Raw genomic sequence first — 18,294 nt, forward strand, 5'->3', positions numbered from 1 at the left:
TCGACACAATTAAAACACCAAACACGATTACCCTAAGCCCATATTCACTTAGTTTTGCGTCGTGTTATCATATAGTTTACAAAGTTACCAAATCTACTTGGAGCCAACATTATAAAGCTATATTAGTGATGTTTTCATATCAATAGATATACTAAACTCAACGAATTTATCAAGAAAATATCAGTAACATATTTTATTTCAAAAGACTATCAATAGTACTAATAATCTTTTGTCTAAGTCAACAATATTCAATATTTCAATAGTAAGTTTAAAGTGAAGATTGGGTGGAAAAAAATATTTAAATCATAATACTCTCTATCTTATATCAAAATAAGAACAAAACTGCATTGTTTGTACGTACTAACAAAAAATGAATTACATTGGGATAGATTTTCAAGTTTTTATACAAATGCACATATCAAAGAACGTTAAAACGAAAAAAAAAGAATCTCACCAACCCTTTGCATATTCCTTTGGGCAATCCCCCACATCTAAAATAAATAAATAATAAAAAAGGAAAGAAGAAGTTTAAAAGAGCCCAATTTCCTTTTTCTTTGGAAAATCCTTTTCAAGACTTTGAAACAGCGAAAAGATGGTCCAAATTTTGTTAACAAATGGGGCCTGGAATCTTGACCGGGGGGACCATGGCCTTCATTTTTAGGGCAATTAGAAATAAGGGTAACAGAGAAAAACTAATTACAGTTCGCAACCATGGGAGAATATAATAATTTATTATGCACAGAAAAGGAAATAAATGTTCATGACTGCTGCATGGAGGATATATGCAATTACATATTTACCCTTAATCATTTTGAACTTTCGTTATCAGTGGCAACTGAGCCATCGACGGTCATCGGAGAAAGCCGGATTGTCCTATCATGGTCAAAAAAATCAAGCCAAATTCTGCCTGTGACAGCATCCAAGTGCTAGCCCTGTCCCAAGTCGATGTCTATCTAGCAGCAATTACCGTCGGGAAGGAAGAAAAAGAAGAAGAAGAAGAAAAAAAAAAGAAAGAGTGAAGTGAAGGGTAAAACAAATGATGTAAGGGTAATTAAGTAATTTCAGGTATCCTCTACAACGAATCTCATTAGCTTTTATCCGTTGCCCTCAATTCTAATTTCCCCTTGTTCATTGCAAAATTAAATGCCAAATTCTTGGCAAAAGAAATGGACCTCTTTTGGCTCTTTCCCACATGATAAGCTGTAAATCACTTTGATTCCTGAAGCAAATGTAAACTGGCAGCTCAAAAGTTTGGCCAAATTTGGTGACATTTTCTTCATGAGTGGTTGTTGCTATCAAGTGAAATTCGCTCATGCCTGGCAAAAGATTCATCAAAACATCTTTCCCCCTTTGGAATTTCATGTTTGCATACGTGGTCAAAAGTCTATGTTTGTTATGCATGAGTTTTATAGGGCAATAACTTTTTTAATTACTTCGACTCCTACTTTCTGTGATTTGCTTGTTGCGTTCTCTTTTTATAAAATATGAATAAAACAAAGCAAAAAGTAAAAGAAATTTCAATCAAATGTAACTTTAAAAGATTGAAAAGTCTATCTTGCCATGTGACACAGCTCAAGGGTATGCGCATGCACCTGGTACACAGACAAAACACCAAGTTGAGGCCTGGAATGAAACCCATTGTTGATGCTGCCCATGCCGAAGGTCTTTTGTCAGATTTGACATGTTGGAAGGGTTTCAAGCTACAGTTTTCAGCCAATTGGACGAGCTCCAATCTCTTCTACTGACAAGTTATTGACACCATAAAATCGAGTTACTTTAATAGACATATAATAACATATTTAAAATTATATTTATATTTATTTGATATTTTAAAATATTATATATTTATGATGATTTTTAATCACATCAACTTGAGTTTGAATTTAAAAAAAATATATGATAGTCTGTTTTTTTGATTAAATCAGTACATTAGTTAATCATAAATTTGTAAGGTATGAAAAAATTATTTTTAGAATACTATAAGTGTTATACATTATCATTGAACTCAATATAGTCATTTCGTTAATAAATACATTTAAATGTTAAAAATTTTTAAAAAAATAAATACTTGGAATTTTAAAAATCTTTATTTCAAAGGACTTTTGAGCTTTTATTTTTGTACATTTATGAAGTGATATTTCTGTAATTAAGTAATAGTGTAGAAGTATATTGCATATTGATAATGAGTTTAAAATGTTTATTATAAAGAAATTTTGAGTTTTATGAGATGCAATTTCTATGATCAAGTGATAATGCCTATGTGCATTTAATAAATCCTTATTTTCATTTATCTAACTAAAAATTCAATAAATATTTTTATATAAAATTTGTAAAATATATATTCTCTCTGTTTCATTTTCTTTATCAATAGTTTTTTTTTAATATTTCAAAACTATGTCCTCTTTTCTTTTCTTTTTTAAACACCTAACACATTTACGTACTTTTTTATTACAAATTTATTTTTTATAATTTTTTTCACTTTTTGGCATGAAAATTAAAGATGGACAATAAAAATGAGACGAAAAAAGTACTGTAAAACAAGATTGCTTTAAAGGATACCAAGTAGCAAGTAATATGATGGATTGAAGAAAAGAAAAGATCAACCTTTGAAATAAAGGTTTAATTGTATGTGAAAAGGTAACCCACCCGAAATTTCTTAATAATGAAGCCACACATTCTGAGTTGACTTCTCTCTCTCCTACAAAGTCTTTTTCCTAATTCAACCCCCCTATATTTATTCATCTAAAACTAGGAAATCAATTAATTAAGTTAAACACGCCAAAACCGTTGCCTGCCTAATCAGTCTCTCACCACATATCAGAAGCAAAAAGACTGCTGGAAAACTCTTCTCCTTTGATGCATGCATGCTTTGTGCTATATCAACTGTTCATGTCTATAACAATATTTGCTAATATGTTTCTAGTTAGGTGACCTTGTCGACTTCTTGGATACATTTCCAACTAATACTAAGACAATTAGCCATACACAAGACTTTTCTTTCCATTTGTCAACTTCTCGAAATCCACGAATTTTTCATGATAGATTAGTAAGTTCATCCCAGTTGCCATGCATGCATGTTTCCTGTCAGGTATCTTTAATACAAGGAATGTGGACATTAATTTAACGTCAAAATTTAAACATACTTTTTGGCCATATACAAGGAATTCAGACATTCTTCTTCTTCAACTACGGATACAAAATGATGATGTAAACCTTTTCAATATGAATTCAGCAAATTTCATCTCTTATAATATAGCTTAAAATTGGAGTTTGGTGTGGTAGGTATGTTTAGATTCACTGTTTAATGCCTAATTGTATGCAAAAGGAAGGGTAATATTTTTTAAATAGGATCAATCCGAAGTTTATGGATCAATCCTAAATAGAGGAGAAAGCAGATAGAAAATGTTTTACGTTTGGTCAACATAATTTTTTCCATTGTTCTATAAAACTTTTTATAATTTTATGTACATTTATAAAAGTTTTTTCCCTTCCAAATAGGCTGAAAATTTTTCCTCAGAAAACTTTTTAGCTTTATCAATCAGAGCCATAAAAAACGCTCCTTTCTAGAGAGGGCCCGAAACTTAAGCTTCCAATTTATTAGTATCTTAATTTGAATATAAATGAACTACGTTTTTCTACAATAAAAGAACAAGCGTTTCTAGAAGTAAAGGGGGTAAAATTTGTAGGGTGTGGTTCCAAATTACAGTGGAATTTTTGTTGAAAAACAATCAGATAATTATGGAGTGACTAACGGTAGCTTAGTGGCTCAGCCCTCCATGCATCCTGCAGTGCTATATATATAGCCATTGAACAAGAAAATGAAGAAAAATTGAAAAGAAATGAGGAAATATTTGTAGCAACTAGCTAGCAAGCATAAAAATAAAAATAAAGGACAGAGTTAATTTGAACCTTATGAAATACACATTAATATTTGAAACTAAAATATTTTTTAAGTAGTACGCCACTTGGGCTGTTTAGCTCAATTGGCACGTGTGGATAGAACCTTCAATTCAAACCACATTACTCTTTTTGGTAAAGAAAAATACAATAAAAATCTTAATATTGTCAAAGCTCCATGATCGTATCTAGCAATATGGTCTGGTATATATGCTTATAAAGGTGTTTTCAAAGAGCACATTTTCAAAACTTTTTCTTCATGTTTGTCAATGCTTTAAATTTTCACACACGTTTCAGAGACTCAATAGAAATGGTTTGTGGTCTTAAATAATCCTTTTGCGGTTCTTGGTATAGTAAAGTATTTGTTTTCAGCCCTTTCATACTAATTCATTCATTGGTTTCAAAACCACCAAAGTATCCAATTTGCTGATAATTAGTTTATTTTTGACATAACATTTAAAAAAGTCTTCAAATTATTTAAAAATTTTAAATAAATCTTTATGCTTCTTTATTTATTTATTTTTTTGTCAAATAGATTCTTATAACTAACATTTAACTAATTATCATTAATCAAAACATCACTCATCATTTTATGCTCACATGACACTAACGTGAAAGATAAAAAATTTCGCATGATCATGTTATCATATCACATCAATATGTCAAGTATCATCTATTATGACACATCATCATGCCACGTGGCATCTATTGACAAATTATGTTTTTATTAATAACAGTTAGTCAATTATTATTTACAAAAAATTATTTGAGTTCAAAATAAAAATATAAAAATTTTATTAAACATTTTAATTTTTTTTATGTGTTAGAGTGTTACATGTCCTTGTCAATTAATATTAGGAATCAGACCGCAATGTGTAGAAAGTTATGATGTAAATGGGTAGAATGCAAAGCAAAAGTCCAAGACACGTGGCGGCAGTATGAAAGGGAGACTACTGTCTTCCACAAGGAAGTTCCCATGAAAAACCCCTAAATAAATTTTTGTCAAGTGTTAATGCCCATATTGCCCTAGCTCTCTCTCGTATAAAAGTTGATCAAGGACAAAGAAATTTCCAACTCTCTTTCTTTTTTCTGAAGATTTTCCACTCACACCCTCTCTTACTCCAAGCATACCATGTCCAACTCTAACATCACCACCTTCCTAGCAGCAGCTGCAGCAGCAGTTAACATCCCACAACAAACCTCAAGCCCTATTTACAGTCACGCCGTCATGGATGATAACAGTACCGATCAACTAGACTTTGATGAAGACTTTCTAATTCTAGCTGCTGATGCAGGTGAAGGAACTAATTTTGAAACTAATGCCCCTTCATCTTCCTGTCTTAAAGCGTCGACTACTCTTTCTCAAAGTCCTTTCCTTTCATCAGATGAGATGACTAGCAGTTCAGTCAATGGTTGCTGGGAGGTTCCAAGAAGCAGCTTTGTTGATTATATGCAACAGTAACTAATTAATTTCCTTGCTTCCTAGCCATTTATTTATTAAAATATTGGAGTACTTTTTCTGTCAATCTAGATTTGTTAAGTATATTTTTACTAATTCCGGTAATTTTCTTTCTTGTGTAGAAATGGTGAGGGTTATGTAAAGACAATGGAGATGGATGATCATGTGGGGTTTAAAATTGCTTTCCGAACCAAATCTGATCTTGAGATAATGGATGATGGGTACAAATGGAGAAAATATGGGAAGAAGAGGGTCAAGAATAACCCTAATCCAAGGTAATTAAATCATCCTGTAATTGGCTTTGGCTTTGGCTTTGGCGTAGATGATCATATGAGCTAAATAACTGATGACTTGAAACACAAATGATCTAATCATTCCCTTCACTCTAGGGCTAGGTTTCATGTAAATTATTAATCCCCAGTTTTCAATCTATTGATGATATACCTCGATCTTTTATAGCCATAGAGTTGGAACGAAGGTGCCTGTACAAACTCCATGGTTATAAGAAACAAAGGGTTGATCAGTTCTCTCATCATCATCAAGCATCCTGCATACTTCTCACCTTCCTTGCTTGAAAAACCCAGAAATATTAGATTAGAAATTAAGGGATTATTAAGAGCATATAAGTGATTTAATCAAGCAAGGAAACCAAACTCCTACATGCGGCAGCTGGTTTTTACGGGTTAGCTGATATATATACATCCTCACTTCAGCTCGATCGCAACGACGACTTTCATGGCTCTAAGGACCGGGAAATATATTCTATGATTATTCTAGTTTCATCATTCACATACATGTAATAATACAAAGTCTTCCTCTAGAAGTAATTTAGATAAGCTGCATGCCTTTGGTTCAAGTTTTGGTAAAATTAAAGGTGCCAATTTCCAGGCAAACTAATGTCTTACGGATCATGGGGTGGGCCAGGGATGGATATTGGAAATCTGTTTGTTGCTTATGTTTGCAGTTTTGTTAAATTTCATGAGGTATGGATCATTGATTGAGGGGCTGATTGTTTCTTAAGAGTGACATATATACATGGAACAGGAACTATTACCGGTGCTCAACGGCAGGATGCAAGGTGAAAAAGAGAGTGGAAAGGGACAAAGAAGATCCTCGGTTTGTCATAACAACTTACGAGGGTAAGCATCACCATGAAAGCCCTAGTGCAGACACGGACATATGCCACAATGCCATAAATCCTGATCAACGGACTTCACACCAGCTTCAATTTCTACATCATCATCAACAACATCAACCCTAGTTAGATATATAAGACTGTTGCTTCAATCCATCACTCGTACATGTATATACATATGATTATCATCTAAGTTAATGCTATCCTAATTAATGCTTTCAATCGAGAAGCATTTCACTCTACTTTCTTAATTATAAGTTGGGGAAAGGGGGAGGGACTAAGGAGGAAGACATTAATTTGATGTGTGTACTTTTAAATAAATTTTATAATTTACTGCTATTATGTTATGGATCCTCTTCTAACAAAGAAACATATATACATACATACATATTCCTTTCTTCTTTCCTTTTCTTTTTAAAGAAACTAGAATGGTGTGAAGGATATTTTACTGCTCTATTACCATATTGTGAATGATGGGTTTCATTTGAATTGTTGTATAAAAGCTAACATAACGGGAGAAGTTTTGTTGAGTTGCATAAAATCAACATAAAGTAAAACTTATAAGCCTCTAAAGACCTTAATATATTATTATATATAGATGGTCTCACAAACTTTACCTTAATTGTTATTATTAAGGTGAGGCTTTGATGAGGTAATTGAAGTTTATTTAAGTTGATGTCATGAAAACCTCAACTTGATTCAACTTTAAAATTCGAGATTTGAAACTTAGCTCGAATATAAATTAAATTTTCAACTTTAAATTTAAACTTCACATTTGAGTTATTCAAATTTGATTAATTAAAATTAAAATGAATTTCGATTTTAAATCATTATTATTGAGATCAATGACTTATATGATTCTATATTATTATACGCATGATATACATATATATAATAACATATATTATAAAAATAAAAGGGATTAGATTAATATTAAAATACTCAAATTTGATTTGACTAAGTGTTGAGCTCAAACTCAATATACAATTTATAGTAAGCGAATCCAACTTGAGAATCTTTCAAGTTCAACCAAACTAACATGCCAAATTAAACAGCCTATTTACACCCATACCCAAGCCTCATTGGCAGCTTTTCCTAATTTGATGAGCCAGAAAACAAAGCAATAATTTAAATTTAAGAGGTCCCATGGCACTACTGTATAATTGCATATATATATATATGGTGAGCTCAAAAGAAATATATACATCAAAGTACTGAATTCAGATTAATTTATAAATATTCAGTTTGTATTCTTAATGTTATATTAACTGATATGTTTTTCCATTTACCTGCTTTTTGTGGTATTCAATTATCAAAATGTTTCAAACAAATCTATGTAACTAATTATAGAACACAAGTTAATTATGTGCATTTTCTCTAAAAAAAAGTGAAAGAATAAACATTAATTACAGTAAATCTATGTTCTTTTACATAATTAGAGTAAATATTTAAATAACTACTGACATTGTTACATACTTTAATTAAGCATTATATTGTATATTATATCTCAGGGTATAGTACGTTTATAATATATGTATATATTTAATTTCTTTAATTTTTTTGGAAACCACAATTTAATTTCTTAATCTAGATTTTGCTGCCACTACTTCTTAATTAATCAAACCATATGCTTTTTGTACATTAATCTTCAAACTGTTTTTTAATCATATTAGGTGTCCTTTATATATGCTAATTAGTACTTTTTTTCACATTTATGCAATTTCTATTTTAATTGATTTTTTAAAGGAGTCAAATTTGCCACTTAGGAATGACACGTAGATAAACATAATTAAAGACCAGGATAACTACCCACTTGGAACAATATCTTCTTCAAAGAAAAAACACAAAGAGGGAAAGACATAAAAGCAAATTGAACACAGAGAATAGTAATGAGGAGAAAGTTAGCTCAATTTATATGTGACAAAATTGGCTTTTCAGCAGAGTAGGTGGTCAAAAAAGTTTTCTTCTATGGCTGCGTTCATCTGTTTTTAATGCTTGTAGAATGTGCTCCCTTCTATTTCCTATGGCAATAAAGGCATTGACCCACGTGTTAATTCCCTTCATTGCCCACGTTTTCAATTCCCTTCATCATCCTTTCTTTATTTTCTTTTTCTCTCAACAACCGACTGATCAACATAGTTGCATGTTTTCTGTCTTATTTTTTCTTAATTATTAATAATAAGATTATTTTGAAATGATAATCTAAAAGTAATTAACACTAATCAGATTTGAATGGAAAGCGACTTTATATATACAAAAACAAAATTTTAGGATGTCTTCCTTTCTTGCTGTCTGAGTAAGATTTGACATGTTCAGATCAACGTGTGTTGCTGATTAAATGGTAAACCAATTAAGCTTGAGATCCCAGTAAAGCGAGACAATGGTTGAATTACACTGGTACCATGCATGACATTAGACTTCCTTTTGGTTTTGTCCATCTTAATTTCTTATATGTTGTCTTTAATGGGACATTTCAGTCATTGCATTTTAAAATTTTAATTTGAAAATTTCAAATTTGAATTTTGAGACCAAAGAAAGAATGATGAAATGGTTAAAATTAGCCGAAAATATAATTCAAATGCAATTTTTTGACCTCAAAGATTTATACTTATTATTAAATTAAATGCTCAAATTTTAAGATTGGTGATATTGTCAATTGTTTGTTAATCATTTGATTTTTTTTTAATGAGAAAAAGAGAATTGGGACACAATTTTTTGAACACAAAGATTTATGCAGTTACCATTAAGTCAAATGCTAAGATATCACTTGAATTAGTTTAAATTTTGTAACATTTCAAATATTCAAGGCATGCAAGGGTAATGTTTTAGACAACTTGTAAGTGACATTTAGTGCCTTACAATGCATTCACATTGCAGGGAATGTGATTGTAGAAAATGTGATTATAAAGAATATGATTACTAAGAAGATAACATTATAAGGTTTAGTATATTAGAAAAGTGCTGATTAAAATGTTGAGAAAATAACATTGTAGTGTTTGGTTTACAAGTACTTTATCGCAAATGTAATATTAATTTTCAAAATTACCCATATATATATATATATTAAAATACAAGTTTAATATACTTGTATGTTTTTTATTATAATTTTTATTTGATATTATCTCTTAAATTAATTTTTAATCTCATATATTTAATTTTTATTTCTTATTATAATTGCATATATTTTATTTTTATTTATTATAATACAAATTTAGCATGTATATGACATAAACAAAAAGAAACGTATAGAAATTGGAAAATCAAACTTCATAGGAATAAATTACTCTATAATACACTGATATTAGTTGAACTTCAATTATCAATTGGAAAGTAAATAATATACATCAAATGGTCAAGCAATCTGCTAGACAATTGGGAAACAATCCCAAACTCACCTATCATAAAACACCACAATAAGAAAATCATAAAATATAGAGATTAACTCCTTGAGAGTTTAATAAAAAATAAAATGCCAAAACTAGTTTTCACCGACAATAAAACAAAGGTACTATTCTCGCAACAAATAACCAAGTATCAAATAAGGCAAATCCATTTTAATATTAATTAAAAATAATTTTTTATTTGTTAGCAATTTTTAAAATTTTAAAATACATTGTTATTATTATTATTTTGAAAAAATCCTAAAAAAATAAAAATGGAAAGAATTCTTTTATGAAAAAAATCAAAATAAAAAAATAAAAAACAAAAAGAGATTTTTTTTTGAAAAAAATGAAAGTAAAATATAAATATTTTTATTTTTTAAAGTTTATTAAAAGTTAAAAAAAGGAAATAATTTTTATAATTTTAAAAAATTATGATCGTAAAAAAGAACATCTTCTATTTTTTCAAAAATTCTTCATATATTTTTTATTCTATGGATTTTCTAATCTTTTATAATTTCTTAAAAATAAAAATTATTTCTATTCTTTATCGTCTAGAATTTTTGTTAACAATCAAAAATTATTTTTGGGTTTTTTAAATTTTATTTGAATATCTAAAAATTAAAAAATTATTTTTATGTTTTTCAAATTTTATAGATTTTTTTTCCAGAATACTAACATTATTTCTAATTTGTTTAACATAAAAATTAAGTTTTAGAAATTTATTGATCGAAAAATGGAAAAATTGTCAAATAATGTTTGATAACATTGCATTGGTTGTTTAGTACAATTATATTATATCTATTAATTGTGATTACATTGCAATTTTATATTGTATTGACTTGCTTCAAAACAAATGTTGTAATGTAATTTAATTGAGTTCATAACAAAAAATGTGAGTACACATTTCTCATACCAAATACTATCTTTAAGTCAAATATGCAACTTACATTTACATGCAGTAGTGTATATTGAGATGAACAAAAAGATGGTGGAAGTTTGAGGGGAGGAATATGAAGCAAAATTGTGGTAGCCAATGTCGCTCCCATTCATTATTCAACTTCCCGAGGGACCAAATGAGCATATATAAGTTCCAAAATATACAATAAAAATTTTAATTGGAAATTATATCACTACAAAAAATTATATCAGCATGGAGGGGGAGGTTCATAATAACTGTTCAAGCCTATCATTCTTGAACCAAGTAAAGTGAAAGAAGGATGTCATTCCTTCTCATTTCTTTCAACCAAACATGTTATATAGAATGATGAATTAAGTACTATTTTATAAAATATTATTAATCATAAGATTATTTTGAATATTTTGTGCTTATTGATTTTTTTATGCAATATCAAACATCGATTTAAAATATCTAATTAATGATAGGCAATATTACATTAAAATGATAATCTAAAATTAATTAAAAAATTTAAGGATGTCTTCCTTTCTTGTTGTCTGAATAAGATTTGACATGTTCACATCAACGTGTATTGACTGATTAAAATGGTAAACCAATGACGCTTGGGATCCCAATGAAGCAAGACAATGGTTGAATTACACGGGTCCCATGCATGACATTAGTCTTCATTTTAGTTTTGTCCATCTTCATTTTTTATTTGTTTGTCTTTAAGAGGACATTTCAGTCATTGTATTTTAAAATTTTAATTTGAAAATTTCAAATTCAAATTTTGAAATGAAAGAGATTTTTGAAATGGGTAAAAATTACTTTTAATTTTAACCAAAAATATAATTTGATATCGAACTAAAAAGATTAGTGATATATAAATTAAAAGGTGAATTTAAATGTAATTTTTTAATACATAGATTTATACTTATCATCGAATTAAATATTTGGATGTTAAGATTGATAATATTGTTTACCATTTGTTTATCATTAGATTTTTTTTATTTGAGAAAAAACAGAATTCAAACACAATTTTTTAAATATGAAGATTAATAAACTTATCATTAAGTCAAATATTAAAATGTCACTTGAATTTATTTAAATTTTGTAACATTTTAAGCATTCGCAATTTTTAGGTCAAATATTTGACTTGTATTTGTGATGTAATAGTGTAAATTGACATGAACAAAAAGATGGTGGAATTTGAGGTGAGGCATATGAAGCATAATTTTGATAGCCAATGTCGCTCTCATTCATTATTCAACTTCCCAAGGGACCAAATAAGCATATATATATATATATATATATAAGCTCCAAAATATACAATAAAAATTTTAATTGGAAATTATATCACTACAAAATATTTTAACTGAATAATGAAAATATATTATTTTTTAATAGGAAATATGTTATAATGATAATTTCAAATACCTATTTAAATAAGATATTAAACTTTTGGTAAAATGATTTAACTTTTGTACATGTGAATCACTCCGATTGGTCTAATTATTAAACTGTTTCTAAGGAAGAATTTCGTGGAACTTTAACAATGACACTGAATTGGTCCCTGACAAGGATCAATTTAATTGTTGGAAAGGGGGGTTGGAAACGGTACAGGTGATGAAGACGGAGTTGACCTGAAACATTAGAGGGGTTCCACGTGTTGGTGGTTTTTATATTTCCTGAATTGACGACTTTGGTGAGTTGAAGATTGGGAAAGATTTAATCAACAATGAGCTCATTCTGCAGAAATTTCAAAGTTTCACCGCCAATGAAGTTTCTTCCTGAAGCCTCCAAGTTTATCAGGGGAAGCATGGTGGGAACGCTACCCTTGCCAGGAAGAACACATTGAACGCTTTCCGGATATATGAGAAGAATCAATGCATTCGAGCTATTACCAGTACTAAGCTGTAACCTTAGTACGGTACAAATAGACTTCAGACGTATTTATTTTTAGCTTTTAGCATTTAGCATAACTATTGTGTAGTATTAATTAATAAGAATGAAACGAAACAGAAGATATATCCTGGTAGAAAACTTGAACCTTGTCACTGAATTCCCTTCACTTCAAAATCTTACAGGTTAATTAGAGAAAATGAGTTTCATTAGAATTTACCACATCTTCTGGCACTTTTATTCTATAATTATGCAAGTGTTTCACACACATGAACAGATCTGCTAAGCTAAAAAAAAAAAAAAACAACTGATGCGGAGAAGCACAAAATTTAACACTGATCAGCATCACCAACCAAGCTTCTTCAAGAAATCCCTAGTTCTCTTCCTCATACGTGTAAAAACAATAACAATGCAAGCAAGGACCCAAGGAGGAAAGTCACCACCAAATATGTTTAATTTCTTGATCCATTCAGGAGTATCCTTCACTGCCAGAGCTATCAAAAGCGTTGTAACTGCTATTCCTACCAAGATCTTGGTTATAGGTTTGATCAAAGAATCCTGAAATCAAGAACAAAAGATAAAGCCACACATCTATCAGCTTATGCAGAAGTCATATCATAAGCATCATGATGAGTTTTACAGTCATCAGCCAAGAGCAGATAAGCCAAGATGAAAGCAACTTAAGCAGTCCAGGCTCAAAGTCCATGATTTATTGCCCACAAAACCACCCACTTACTCATCCGCATGCACGCACACACACGTATATTGGTTTCTAGATTTGGAACCACAAACTTTAAAGAGACCTTTAAGACCATAGGAAAAGAAAGAGTGAGCTATGTAAGATTTTCTAAAGATCCATGCAATGGAGGAACAGGATAAATAACTATAAGAAGGTATAAAAAAAGCGAGCATACTTCATACGTCATGAAGGGAAACTCACAGTCTACCTCTCTTTTTAAGATATATTTAATTGCTTTAGACAAACAATTGACCATCTGTTCCATACATGGAAAAAAGTTGAACATGGGAGATATTGGACACTAGTTGGGATCTGCAACATGTGAGAATCATGTGCATTGGAAGGCATATACAGTCTAAGGGCAAGAACACAAAGGATATAACTCATTATTTTATTTATTTGTATAAAGATGGGTGGTTTGGAGAAGATTATTTGAAGAAAATATGTATAAATCAATCTCAAGGTTTTAGTTGGTTTAGGGATGCAGTCCAATCCTTGTTTCACTTTACAACATATTTGCATTTGACAAGTTAAGAATCCAATCAGCCCACTGGAATTCTCTAGGTTTTTCCTTGAGTCAACTGAATTTATATGGTATTTTGATTGGTAAATTTTAAGCCTTATCACCCCAAGGTTTAAGCCGTGGTTTTCAATGCCATACAAGTCCTTCTAAGCATCCCATAATGAGCTGGTTTTGCTAATAACCATTATAAAGAGAGTATATAAGCATAATTTAACCTATATTAAATATATTAAAATTTTGAGTAGAATTTTGGTAAAAACAGTCGTTTTATAAGTATTCAGTGTTAAAAGCTTATATGCATATCTATTATTCTAATGTAAATATCACTTACATGCCAAGTTTGCAACAGAGTATTTCTATGTATTATATCTGTAATATTAAGTATCTTTTATGGAATAGAGGTTCACTTGAATGACCTAGCAATTGAACACTAGTGACCTGATGATACAAAGCTCTCACCAAGTTGATGTCCATTCCAGTTTGAAAGCCATACTGCTAAGTTTGGAAACAAAATTATTTTAAAACTGCAGAAAGTAGACAACGATTACAAAAACAAAAATCTAATCGGTTTAGAGGATTGGGTGCTCACTTTGAATGGTATATGATCCTGATAATCCATGCTTGGTAGGTGATTCTCTAGAGAGTCCTAGAGCATCCAACTTGTTTAATTCATTACTATGATAAATCAAAAGCCAATCTTTGTACCCCCCAAAAAAATAACATCAAAAGCCAATCTCAACCTGGTGTGAAACAATACACAAGAATACAAGGGTTTAAATAGCTCAACATCCTTATTAATCAGTATAGAATACTCCTCCATTCAGTGTTCACTGCTAAATTTTCAATTTATTTTGCACTATATTCTAGTAATTCAGATTACTTCATAGCTCAAACTTAAAACAAACAGCCATATAATTAGCTAAAGTTTCATAAGGCTCCATTTAGTTGTTGCTTTCACTACTTATTTTTTGCTTAGGTCTTACAAAAATTGCTATAAAAACAAAAGCAAATGGCAGAAAACAAAACCATAATAGCAACATCAGTAACAATATAATTATTCTACATAAAAGTAAAATAATGTATTTTTTTCTCTGAAGAAACTACTCCTTCAATCTTTAATTTCGCAAAAAAAAAAAGAAAAAAAAAGCATTGTTTGGTTATATACCCAAGCATGCATTTTGCATGTTGCATTTTGCCTCTTGAAGCAAAATGCGATTAGTGAAAGCAATAACTCAATGTCCCAAAGGGAACACCCCAGGGTTAGAACTGTAGCATTCATCTTGAAAGCTTCGAGCTTATGTCCTAGGTTAGGATTTATGGTATAGGAGAAGGCTGTAACTGAATCAATCAGTACCTTTACTTACTTTTTGCTTCTCTATAAGTTGCTAAAAACTAAAAAAATAAAATAAAATAGTAGGTTTATTTAAATTTTGATAAAAATAAAAAGCATATAGTATAATGGATTTTGCTACTAGAAAAAAGAAAATTTTGATCCTTAATTTTCAGATATATCAACTTTATATCCGAAGTAACTTTACAGTCCAACTCAAGATATAAAATTGATTAAATTATCGACAATATATATTTGATATAATTCATTTTAAAAAATCACATATAATCAACAAATTAAAAAAATCGCGAATAATCATGAAATTAGAGATAAATCTGAAATTACCTTTGGTTCGCCGTCAATGTGAACCACTGATCCGTCCTTGTATCCGATAATAGACCTTCCATTTCTTGGATGAAATCGGATTGGGACGCCCCGACCCGACTGGGTATTGAAAGCATAAATCGATTTAAACCCGTATTTCTCAAGAATTTCTCGGACCTCCAGCTGGTCCTGGTCCCACCCTCCCAAGCTTGACTTGAACACGTCGATCGGACCCTTACCTCGTCGATACAATCGGATCTCTACTTCGGGCATTTTCGTCTTCACGGTTCTTGGATTCGGGTCGGATTTAGGTTCATTTCTTGGGTCCTGGGTCGACGCTTCGATTTCTCCGGTTTCTTTCGGGTTTTCTGTTTCCATTTTTGTCAAAAGCCGGCCGGTCGTTTTACAGGCAGTTGCCATCTATAGTTTACGAGGAAAATAGAAGGGGAGATGGTTCCTCTGCGGTGGGTCGCTACCGTGTGAGTTTAGGTGATGAATTCGATTTTGCCATGTGTAAATAGTAAGAAAAATATAAAAAATGTAATCAATATATTAAGGATATAAACGAGTGTATGCTGGTATCCAATCCGATAATATAAGATTTAGATATTGTATATTAGATTATGGAGTAAGTTTGGATAAAATTTTTAATTCTCGATTTAAGTTTGGGTAAATTTGGAATATCACAATATGTTAATATCGAATTTAATTATATATAACATTATAATATTATAAAATTTTGTAATTAACAAGATTTGAACCTTTATCTAAGGTGCCATCTTAACCAATTTCCTTTTTTAAATTAATAAAAATGTCAAACCCTACTCTATAAAGTAATTACGGTGTCATTCACATACTCGATAGAGTGTTTGTATATTGAAAAAGCTCGAGAAATTGACAAAAAACGATATTGCCCCTAGAAGTACAATTAAGTCGATTAAGTATCGAACAAGATAAAATCGAGATCTTAAAGATGAAATTGAGAATTTCACAGTCCAGGGATGACTCAAAATGGTAATTCGGAGTTCGAGATCCGATTTGGTGTCAATCCGGAAAATTGAACTGTTAGGGACAAAATGGTCATTTTGTAATTTGAGGATAAAATGAGAATTTTTAGAAAAGAGTTTCTTAGCCCCATTTGACATGTTTGAGTATGACATGAGTATTGAAGTACAATTGGAAGATTTAGCAGTGAAAAATATGAGTTTTCGGTATTTTTAGAGTATAGAGGTAAAATGATAATTTTGCCACTCGAAATCGAAAATTTAATTTTTGAAAGGATTTTGATCAAATTTAATTATTTGGAGTGTGAAATTAGTATGAGGAGTGAAAATTATGCATTATGGCAAATTGTCAATTTTTGGGATAAAAATGTAATTTTTGAAAAGTTCAGGGACAAAAGTGTAATTTTAAAAAATTTACTCCACCAAAACTTTGAAAAAATCTGAAAATTTTACTTAAGATTTGGATAAGTCAAAGCGAATGCATGGTGGAAAAAGTAGGACAAGTGGATGGCTAGAAAAAAAAATAAATTAATAAAATATTTAAAATATGAATAAAATAATATTATTTCATTAAACTAATAAAAAGACATAAAAAAAATCAGCCCATAACCCATTCTTCTTCTTCTTCAACATTCGGCCAAACAAGAAACAAGAGAGAAAAAGGAGAAAATAAAACCCTAGCCAAGAAATTTAAAGGAAAAATTGGTGAAAATTCAAAAATCAAGTGAAAAAAAGGTAACGTTTCTTAAATTTGTCTTGTGCTTTACCTTTCCTATGCATTTCCTATCATTTTCCATGATTGAATCATGTGATTTGAGGATGATTTCAATTCTGGTCATATGGATTTAGAGAGAGAAAGTTGTTAGATAAATTTGATTTTGAGCTATGTTAGTGTTTAGTGTTAGTTTAGCATGTTTATGAGTAAAATAACAAGAAAAATATTTATTTTCTCCATGAATTTCTCTAGGCCGAATCTAGCCAATGGTATGTGAGGATGAGGTTGACTTTATTTTAAGAGAATTGGGTGGAAAAATGATGAATTATGAGGTTGAAAATTAAATAGAAATTTTCGGTGCAATAAATTGAAATTTTTAGCCACTAAGGGTAAAAGCGTAATTTATAGTCCGGACTGATAAATTGGACCAAATTCACAATCATTGAGGTATTGTGGATATAATTGGATAATTGAAATTGAAATGGATGGAATTGGAGTTGAATTGGGGATTTTAGGAATTTACACCGTGTATAGGTGAGTTAGGTCGGACATCGCAATTAAGTGATTGTCCAGATATTTCAAACCCTATCTAGTGCATACTCATGGATAAGTGCCTGAAATAATTTATGATAAATTGACACAATTTATTGAATTTTGTGTCATGGATTATGGATAGGTGGTGAGTCAATTGTTTCGGGTAAGAGACTGCACCCGAGGGCGGAGGATAGGAGTATTTCTACTCCTAATACTGTGAGTAAACTTATTATCATTTAATTTATCTAAGGTAGTTTTTATGAAATTTTATAAATTTTATGAAAAATGGATTTAAAAAGGATAAATTTCGTGTTTTATAAATAAATGTGTTTTTATAAAATGGTTTTATAAATTGTTTGAAATTAATGATGAATTTTATTTTTTAAAATAGAGTACATGGAGACTGTGGTTGTTAAGTATGAATTGTATTTTTAATTCAAATGGCTTATGATAG

At 30.1% G+C, this 18,294-nt stretch overlaps 2 protein-coding genes across 3 annotated transcripts; one reads left to right on the forward strand and one right to left on the reverse strand.

The window, feature by feature from the left end:
• Positions 1 to 4,935: 4,935 nt before the first annotated feature.
• Positions 4,936 to 6,838, forward strand: LOC18592752 (uncharacterized). 2 transcript variants are annotated; one of them, XM_018125635.2, is made up of 4 exons: positions 4,936 to 5,192; positions 5,283 to 5,355; positions 5,479 to 5,631; positions 6,401 to 6,838. In XM_018125635.2, the coding sequence occupies exons 1-4, from the start codon at positions 5,030 to 5,032 to the stop codon at positions 6,615 to 6,617; spliced, it is 606 nt and encodes a 201-aa protein (XP_017981124.1). In that variant the 5' UTR covers positions 4,936 to 5,029; the 3' UTR covers positions 6,618 to 6,838. The 2 variants fall into 2 exon arrangements, with proteins under 2 accessions (XP_017981124.1, XP_007019683.1); XM_007019621.3 differs by having other exon boundaries at positions 4,937 to 5,355.
• A 5,959-nt stretch (positions 6,839 to 12,797) lies between these two features.
• Positions 12,798 to 16,109, reverse strand: LOC18592753 (WD repeat protein). Its single transcript, XM_007019622.3, has 2 exons — positions 15,609 to 16,109; positions 12,798 to 13,229 (listed from the first exon to the last, which is right to left on the reverse strand). The coding sequence occupies exons 1-2, from the start codon at positions 16,005 to 16,007 to the stop codon at positions 13,017 to 13,019; spliced, it is 612 nt and encodes a 203-aa protein (XP_007019684.1). The 5' UTR covers positions 16,008 to 16,109; the 3' UTR covers positions 12,798 to 13,016.
• Positions 16,110 to 18,294: the final 2,185 nt, after the last annotated feature.

The sequence above is a fragment of the Theobroma cacao genome, chromosome 8 (assembly GCF_053813885.1).
Source record: "Theobroma cacao isolate CCN51 chromosome 8, ASM5381388v1, whole genome shotgun sequence".
NCBI classification, from domain to species: Eukaryota; Viridiplantae; Streptophyta; class Magnoliopsida; order Malvales; family Malvaceae; genus Theobroma; species Theobroma cacao.